This window comes from Haemorhous mexicanus, chromosome 5, assembly GCF_027477595.1.
Source record: "Haemorhous mexicanus isolate bHaeMex1 chromosome 5, bHaeMex1.pri, whole genome shotgun sequence".
In the NCBI taxonomy this organism is placed as follows: Eukaryota; Metazoa; Chordata; class Aves; order Passeriformes; family Fringillidae; genus Haemorhous; species Haemorhous mexicanus.
In genome coordinates, this window is record NC_082345.1 from 13,911,374 (window position 1) to 13,921,166 (window position 9,793).

At 43.4% G+C, this 9,793-nt stretch overlaps 1 protein-coding gene across 1 annotated transcript in view; it reads right to left on the bottom strand.

Annotated features, from left to right (window-relative positions):
* Window positions 1-9,051, bottom strand: part of TMEM178B (transmembrane protein 178B) — a 213,430-nt gene extending 204,379 nt beyond the window's left edge. Inside the window, exon 1 of the mRNA XM_059845939.1 lies at window positions 7,724-9,051. Coding sequence (XP_059701922.1) covers window positions 7,724-8,105 — 382 coding nt within the window. The 5' untranslated portion in view covers window positions 8,106-9,051. The remainder of the gene's footprint in view (window positions 1-7,723) is intronic.
* Between the last annotated feature and the right edge of the window lie 742 nt (window positions 9,052-9,793).

The window sequence follows — 9,793 nt, forward strand, 5'->3', positions numbered from 1 at the left end:
AATTTCAAGTGCAAACATAGATTCTGCTCTGATCTCCATACAGCAATTTCCAAGCTCACTCCTCTAATACAGACTTGTCTTCCTAGGTCCATGCCCACAGTATCTCTAATATTTCCTCATAGACACACATATAACAAACTCAGCTTATTGTAATTAAAACAAAGTTCCTAATGGTCTTCTTCCTTCTTTACTCTCTCAGTAATATGCTCTCTTCAGTAATTCTCTTCTAGATCACCACAGACAATGCTATTACTTTTCTCATTGTTCTGGTCCAGAACCGGAGTAACGTTTTCATCTCATATCTCCCACCACGGATATAGATCCAGGAGATGTCTAAGGTTTGCATATCCTTTCACCATCCAGGCTCTCACCATCTTCTGCCTTTATTACCACAATATTTCTTTTTCTGACCTTTACAAATGTGAACTTGCCCTCCATGTATCCATTTAGGATGCTGCTAGAAGTATAATTTTCCTAACACATCACTCTGACCACGTCATTTCTCTTAGCAGCTGTAGACTGCTGTCCCCATATCTATCTCATTAGTGTAATCTACTTGTCTTCATTAAGGAAATGTCAATTTCTTCCTACAGCCAACCAAAGAGGTCAATCCCCATCAGCTACTTATTAATATTTCAAGCAGACATGACCCATGATTTTTCTGGTGCCGTCCCTCAATCTTTGGAAGACCATCCTGTAAACATGTGCATTTCTTATTCATTATCCTTCTTTACAACTGTACATGTGTAAGAATGTCACATTTTGTGGTGCTCACAGGAATGTGGTTTACCTCCTAGTGTTCTAAAGCCACTATGGCTCATGCTGAACATAATTACTTTGTAGTCTCGTTTTACTGTCTCATAAAGCTGCATTCACTGCCAATATTTAAAGTGCAGCCACATGTCAAAAGGACAGGGACATTTTTCTGATCCGTGATTTCTGATCCACGATTAAGGCTGGTAAATCTGAGGATAGAATGAGAACTGGCATTAATAATAGTGAACGAAATCCCTATTATACAGCTACTGAGCTGAGGTATGAGAGATTTAGTCCCTTGCCTCAGGTCATGAAGAAAGACTATGGCAGAGCTTGGACTGAATTCTGGCTTTGTAAGCCCCTGCCCTAACTGCAGTACTACCTTTCTTTCATCTATTTTGGTACTTATCTACAAAGGATTATGATTTCAGCAGGCTCAGCTGGGCAGTTCTGAATATTTATTTATAAAAGAATTAGGCCTAATGAGAAAGAAAATGGATAAATTTCCTTTTTTTTTGCTCTGATTCATCTCCTGCAGGGAAAATGTGTTAGTTTATATTCTTTTCTTTTAAGAGGATTCTATTCCGAATTATTTGTTGAGGGAACTTGGATTCCAGAGTCCACATTATTTATTTATTCTGTCCTTAAAAACTAAGAAACACAATCTCATTTCTTTCTTTTGGTCCTAAAGAGATAAATGTGTAGTTAAGAGTTCCAACAGCACTTCGTGAGCAATGAGCCATTAAGAAACTCACATTATAAGTTACTGTCATTATTTCTGCTAAACCTACAAAAAAGAAAAGCTTCTTATCTATAAATGTTCTGCAATAGTTAATGAACTCATTCCCCCTACTGGTTCTGCAATAGTTAATGAACTCATTCCCCTCTTGAAGCTTTTCTAAATGCACAGAAAAACTTTTTCAGTGAGAAAAAACAATATTAATATGGATTTTTATTGCAGGAGATGACAAAATAGTTCAGACCATTTAATCTCTATTAAAGTAAAATTATCTTTCAAATTTTTATTTTTACTGTGAATAGAACACAACTACACTCATATTAAATCTTTCCTCCACAGCTTTTGCAAATTCTTAGCAGTATGCAGAAAGGATAAAAATGATGAGATTTCTCAAAAGGATTTGGATGTTCAATTAAATGATCAGGAATTAAGCATGCAGTCCTGCAGGCAGCTCTGCAAATATCAGTTTCTCATGAGAAGGGCATGATCCCATCATTTTTACTCTGGCAAAATTTCCATTTGTCTTCACTGGCAAATTTGTTTGAAAGCCAACAGCTTGATTGAAATTTGCCCTTTAAAAAGTCATGATCAAAATCAGGTGCTGTTCCGTTAAATTACATATATGTTCTTAGTATTTTTAGCAGATATATATTATTGAACTAATTATCTCAGATGTGTCGGAGGAATGTGTCAGGTTCTTATTACTTGTGGCAAATAAACTTTTTAATGAATTGCTATTTAAAGTTGATGCAATTAAAATATTAAATTGCTTATTCAAAATATGATGGGCCAGATCCTGCTGGAACTCATATGTATGAACCAGTGATTTCATCCACTAAAGGATTTTGGAAAATCCCTGAACAAGAGGATGGCTTTGCTGTATCTCAGTTGTTTGACTTCCAGTCTCACATCAACTAAGAATAATTTCAGCATCAAAAACTGCAAAACTGAGTACCTGGATAGCCTAAGATTCAGCTCCAGTGCTGTCTATTGCCTGAATTTCAGTGGATGCCTCCAGCTGTGACAGGAGGGAGCACAGACCTTGCACTGGCCTTTCTACCCAGGGACAATTTTAACCTTAAAGGAAACACTAAGGGCCTGAACTTGCTGCATCACCATATTCAAAAAAACATTTACTATTGACTTCTCTAATATCAGAATCCAGACTTCAATAAAGTCCCTTTTTTAATGAGTCCATTTGGAAAACAGTTGGGATTTCAAGCACATATTTTAAACAAAGCATTTGAGTCTTTAATATATAAAGGATACATGAAAAAAATGGCTGTCCTAATTTACCTGTCAAAACCATTGCACTTTAAAAGTCAAATCTAGAGTATTGCAAAGTATTGCAAGAATTTTCACTGAAATAAATCTTTTTGCTCTTTGCAGCTAGATATAGCTGCAAGTAGCCTCTCTCAGTAGCCTCTTTCCATTTGTGTATAAATAATCCCTAGTGGCGGCTGGAATAGTCCTCTTAAGCCTTTCTTCCTCAGTTATGCCCTGCATCTGACAAACCAAACCAGAGAATGCTTTCATCCCAGAAACCTTGCATATTATTTCAGGTGGAGGTAGGCTACACAGGAATTACTTAGGGTTTGGGGTTTTTTTTCAGTGGTGGCATGGGCTAAGTATACTCACAGTAAAATGTTTTACAAATAGGATTTACTATGACTTCCAAAGAAGAAAAGAAAGAGGGTAAAAGGAAGGTTGAAATAATAAGGTCATTGTAAATTCTGGGGGTTTTTAAATAAAAATTGGATTCCAATGGCAGGCAGCAGAGCCCCATCCAGTCAGGTTTAACTGGCAGCCTTCCAAAGGAGTGAGGAGTACCAATCGTCTAAATGGAACAGACTCTGGTTATTGTGCAACTTCTTCATCTACTTTATTGTACCTTTATAATTAAGTGATGTAATTCCCTTTTTTCCTTTCTTGTTTTCCTCTCAACTACTGCAGGAAAGCATCTGAGCAGCATTGCCATAGGATGCAGGCAGACTCTGTGGCTCCCCATTTTTTTCTGGCTCACTATAAGTTGTATACAAGGAGTTGTGAGCTGCTGGTTGCCAAAGCAGGACATAAACTCTGCCTTCTCCCAGACACTCCCCTGCATTCCAGCTCTCTGCTTGCTTAGTCCTGGAGTTGGTTGGCTCACTCAGTTGTTGCTTGGGTGAGGGATTGCTGCTTTTGCTAGAAACTCCCTGGTAAACAGACAAAGAGTGGATCTGATAGGAGAGGGTGAGCTCTGTGCTCAAAGGGGCCTCCAGGAGCAAGGCTATTCAGTTTGTGAAGGAGACTGGAGAAACACCTGACAATTGGAAGGTTTGGAATATTGAGCTGAATAACCTCAGAGCCAGCATTTCCTGACTCTGCAAGGCTTTAGGGATCAGGAGTGAAACTCTGGTTCTGAGATGCTAAAAGGCTCAAGCAGATATGAAAGCAGAATCAGAGGAACAGCTCTGCTAGCTCTTTCTTTTTCAGTGGTCCCTCTGTATCAAAGTGCTTTCCCTCAGTCCAAGCAGTCCATTCCCAGAAATACAGCTTCTTCAGCAGAGGAAAAGTTAGCAAGACTGAGACCTCAGTTTGCATGTTCCAGTCCAATAATTTCTTTACTGATTATAATTTCTGTTGTTTCTGATTTGATTTTTTTCATGATGTCAAAGAGAAGAAATGAACTAGCTAATTTTGTTGCAGCTTTATAATATTCCTCAAGTCTTTGGTCTCATGCTAGTCTGCCTCTCCCTGAGTATTCTTACTTGTGACAATCTCTTTTAATTCACTGCCTATTTACCTAATTGTATTAGTTTAAAATATGCACATGGATTCTATGAAAATACAAAAAAGAGTATAGGAGAAATAAAAATAGGACTGACTATTTTGTATATGTATTGCTATCAATTTTACCTATATATAAGAAACCTGAAGCAACAGATCTCCAGTTTTTCTAGAAAAATCCAACATAAATATCTTCATTTATTTACCAGAAAGTAAAAATTAATAAATACAGAATAGAATTACAGAAGAGAACCAACCTATTCAGGAACAGAACTGGTTTTTAAAATCACTGGTATCAGAACATTGCCAAGTACCACACTTCCTGATCCTGCCACAAGCCATTGCCTATAGCTTGTATTAATTTCAGCAGAGTTCATAAGCAGAATAACTGCAGGGTATTTGCAAAGCTAGTTAGGCTCTTAATGACCATTTTTTGTTATACTTTGATAGACAAATCTCAATAGGCCATTCTCAATACTGGAAGTTTTGCCTAGGGAAAAATGTAGGATCTGTTTTAAACTAAATGGATCACAGATCCTGTCCAGCTTTAAAAGCAAACAAACAAAAAAACCAAAACACTTAATAAAATTTACATTCAATTATATATAACATTACATACCCTATTTGGGGCCAGAACCTGCATTAGTTTATCCACTTCTGGAAGAGGTGTATTACATTAAATTAAGAGAGGAGTAAGATTAAAGCTGTATGTACATCCTCCTTTATTAGGTGTTTGCCCTGGATCTCATAGGGAGTGATTTCATCTGTGCAAGGATATGTGCCCCAGCCAGGTTATTTGAACACTTTACACAGGGAATATCTTCAGCCCCTCTCACCTGCACATGACATACTCTGGCCACATACCCATCCCTGCAACTCCTAACTCCCAAAAAAGTATCTGTCATGGAAATGAAAACTACTTTTAGTTTTTATCTTCATGATATATCCTGCTGGAATGTACCTGGAATACCTGCCTTGTTTTGAGCTCACAGCTCTTCTCAGCATTGGACAGCAGTAGCACTTACTTCACTTTCATCATATAAGTGAGAGTCAAAAAGGAAACATCTCCATTTTTATTTCTGAGCAAGTCAAACACTTTATTTTATTGAATTGCCATTATACTTGCTTCTTCTGTGTTTCAGTCTAGAGATGCCAAAACATATATATATATATATATATATATATATATATGCTATACCTCTATGGCATTATGGGTGACCCTTCCTCATGGCTGAGAGCTATAGCACAGACAGATCCTCACCCCAAAAAGGCCATCTACTGAACTAAAATGCTGCTGTTTAATGTTAGGAGTCTTCCTCTCTGAACACTTCTTTCATCCTACAATGAAGTTGGTTAGAAGTGTATCAGAAAACATTTAGAGCAGACAAGGAGTGACACACCCAGATATTTGCACACAGCTCCTTTATGTCCACAAGTTGCACATCTGACCTGGGGCAGAAAGTTTGCCCGGCCATCTGCAGACACACCCACACAGGGTGTGAGTGCAGGGACACTCACTGCACCTGGGCCCAGGAAACCCCTGGCTACCTGCTGGGTGCTGTGTGTTTAGAGTTAGTTTACTGCACACACTCATTCCCACATACATGAACACAAGCAGACTACAGCAAGATCTTTCAAAGACCACCTTCTCCTGCACGTAACCACCTCATCTTGCTTTGTCGCATTCTCCCTGGGGTACCACTTATTAGAGCTGCCATTACACATAACCCTGCGCCACAGAATTTCAGCTGTTTCTGGCAGGAGAAATGGACATTCCTGCTGCCAGGACAAGGCAGGTGGAGAAAGTGGAAAGAGTCTCACTTACTTCAGGCTGCAAATCCTCTCTAATAACCACAACTCCATTTGCAAAGGTGAGCTCTGTTGACATGTTTGCCCGCTGTCAAGGTTGAATTTGTTTATGCCCCGAGCACAGCGAGCACACGTGGCAGAGCAATCCAGCTCGCCACAGCCAGCCCAGCACGTACCATCCTCACCTAGATGGAGAATAGGAATCACTCCCTTGGCACTGAAACCAGCAGCAGGGTGTCTGGGGGCTGACAGGCTTTTGACATGTCCACCTGCTCTTTACAAATGGGGCTGAAGACATCAATCTATTTCCTAGGAGTTGTTAAATAGCAGCTGGATATGAAGGGTCCCTAGAAACACAGGATCCCAAGCAGTGATCCAGGTACACCACCTGCTTGGACTGGTTTGGTACAAGTTTCTACCATGCTACTCACATCCAGTGCTCACTCATAAAACATGTGGAACAAAACATGTACGTGGGCAAACGTGTGAGAACACCCCTCCTGAATAAGTAGCTTTAAGCAATAATTCTACTTGCAATGTCTGAGAAGGGAATTAATGAAGGCTATCAAGAGAGTTTGGGATAGAGAACACTCTTGGAAGACAAGTATTTTGGAAGATGGCATTGTGTGAGAAGCAATGATTTCACGACAATGGAAATAAACCAATGGGGAATCTTCTGATTGCAACAGAAGAACCATGGGAGGGAAATGTTATTTTGTAGTACAGAGTAACCATGCTGTGGGTAGCAAAGATGCCGTCGTCCTTTACTGAAACCCTCATCATCCTGCAAAAACATGCATCTTCTGTTTAGGTGGGGGTTTATGAATGTGTCCCCTTCCTCTACTTCAGATCAAAGAAACATTTGGGGCAAAATGACCATCACCTTGAACCACTAGCCTGGGGAAAAATTAAGACAAAGGACCAAAAGACTAGAAAAAAAAATAGCACAAAAATGCTACAGGCAAACAGATGCATCTCCACCCCAAGAGAAAATTATTCCTTTCTGATAAATTCATGTAATGTTTTGTAGATATTGAAAATATTCCAAAGCATAGCTCAGTGTAAACTGCAAGCTGGATCTCCTCCTGCTCTTTAGCATTTCTCTTTGTTTACTCTCCATTTGAGGATAGAAAAAGCCTATATGTGAGCACTGCAAATGGTCCATTTCAGGACGGATGGGGCATTCAGAAAGGCAACGACGAAACACAGACATATGCAGCCTCCAAACAAATATGATGTACTTTGCCCAAGCCACCAGGGTCAAACAAACTGGAAAAAAAACAAATATCCAGCGTCTCCTTTATGAATGCTTCTTATTTGTGTGTGGAAATAATCTGATACCATGGTGATGGGAAGACTATATCCAGATTAGAGAGAGAGGCATGAAAAAGATATTCTGGGGCGTGTGTATTCTCACCCTCATTGCCTTCTTGCTCCCAAACCTCATGTCTCAGGAGTAGAGATCCTGTGGGAAATTGCCCTGGCACTGCTTCTGGAAGCAATGCCCAGCCAGGCCAGTTCACCCATTGCAAGGAGAGGCACTTGGCTAGAGATGCCAGCTCCCATCTGTGAGCCCAAATGGCTCTGCTCAGCCCCTGCTCATCTCAGGAGAGCTTGGCACGTTCATCTGGTAAAAAAAACAGCCCTTACCTTTGGCAATCAGCTCCTCCAGCTCCTGGTCGAATCCTTGTCGGTGGCATTTCCTCCAGAGCCCCATATTGGTGGAGTTGTACTGTCTGTTGCACTCGTCGACTGCGCTCATAGCAAAGATCTGCCTCCTGTTTCTTGCCAAGAGGAGTTTCCCTTCCCAGCGGTCCAACCTAGACCTGCTGGCCCTGAGAGGCAGGTTGTTGTTGGAGTTATAAATGAAGCCAGGATCATTTCTCTTAGTGGTGATGCTCTTGCACCTCTCTCTGTGCTTCCTGGCATCAGTTTCGTACCAATGGTCAGAGCAGATTGCCACAGCCAGCATGCCAAGGGCACACAGAGCTAAAGAGAGGCCAGCATAGAGCAGTAACCTTCCAGCAGCCATGCCTCAGCTTCACAGAAACACCATGGACATCTTCACAACAGGCAAAGCCGTTGGGGGTGAGACCACGCAAAAGCCACCGGAGCAGCTGCTAGGTGTCACTTGGCACAGACTGCCTCAAACATCCCCAACTCCTGCGGCTCACATCCACGCTGCAGAGGGATGCTGAGAGCACTACAAAGTTCTGCCCTGGAGGCAGTCTTGGAGTCTCATCTGCCTCTTCTCCTCTGCAGAGGAGACCTGGTGAGGAGAAACACAGCCTTTCACCAGCGACCCCCCAACCGCGAGCACCCGAGTGACAGGCAGGGGCTGAAGGGATGAATCCCCCTGAAGAGACCTGGTGGCCGATCAGTCCATTAATCTCTTTCAATCTGGCCCACTCAGAAATCCAGAAGAGATGGCTTTCAGATCAGCAAGCTCACTACAGCATCATCACAGGACAAAAAAGTTCAACAGCCTGACATCTCCCACTTGCGAGCAGCCAGTTGTCCCGCTGTCAGGAATGGGTGACTTGCTTTTTCTTTGTCAGTGGCTCAGCAAGAGCATCATCGTCTGGACGGTCGGTCACTTGCTCGGGTTTAAAGCGGGGTCGAAAGGGAGGGAGCGAGAGGGGGGGAGCAATCTGTTGTTGTTGTTGCTGCCACCGCTGCTGCTGCCGCTGTTTGAAATCGTGGTTAAAACATCCCCTCCCCGGCTGGCTCTGGGAACGCGGGCGCGCTCGGGTCTCTCCCTCAGCAGACTTCGCTGACAGCCACTGGCATCTTGGCTTCGGAGACACCTTGGCTTCTCTCTGCCAGCCTTGCCGTTCACTCTCCCGCTTTTGTCGTAGGCGCTGTCATCCAGGCAGCCGAACGTCGCGCTGCCTTCCTTCCCCGGCGCGCCCGGGCAGCGCTCGGGCAGCCCCGGCTCCGGGCCGGGCAGAGGCGGCGGGAGCAGCCGCAGCCCGGCAGGAGCCGCCGCCGGCCGCGCACCGCCCGCTAGGCAGCGCGGGGGGCTGCCCTCGGCCCCGGCATCCTTCTTCCACGCACACACACACACGCTGCTGCCCCCCCTTCCGCCGGCAGCTGAAAAGCTTCCTCCGTCCCCGGCGCTGGGATGTGTTGTGCACAGTTTTCCTAACACGGCGGCACGTTAGCCATCTGCAAGATGAAGGCAGGCAGGGCTACGGCTGGAGGAGAGGATGCTGAGGAACGGGGAGGGGAGGGAGGTCGGGGGAAACCGAACCAAAACAAACCGGGGCGGAGGGGCGGAGGGGCGGAGGTGGGGGGGAGCTACACACCTTACACGGGGAGAGGAAAGCAGCCCCTAACTGTTGTCAACAGCTTTAGGGCTGCACCATTTCTCTGCCATATGGCCCGATCTCCTCGTCGGAGCTGAGATTTTTTAGCTCAGCAGCTTCGTACGAATCGTATCCCCGGCATCAGTAGTTATATATTCAGACATATTATTTTTTTCTCCCTAAATTTTCACTCCCTTTCTCTTTAATGGGAATAACTCACCCATCTTGTAGAGATCAAGTGCAACAGAAGGCGAGCTGGAGTCCCCAAGCATTAGAAATCTCATTTCACCGTTTTTAACCCAAATAATAGCAAATCCAATCTTCTGTACACCTGGGAATCTTTCCTTGTTCAAACACCGAGACCTGCAGCCTTGGCCGAAGCCTACAGACCGAGCATACAGAGCGCTGAGCC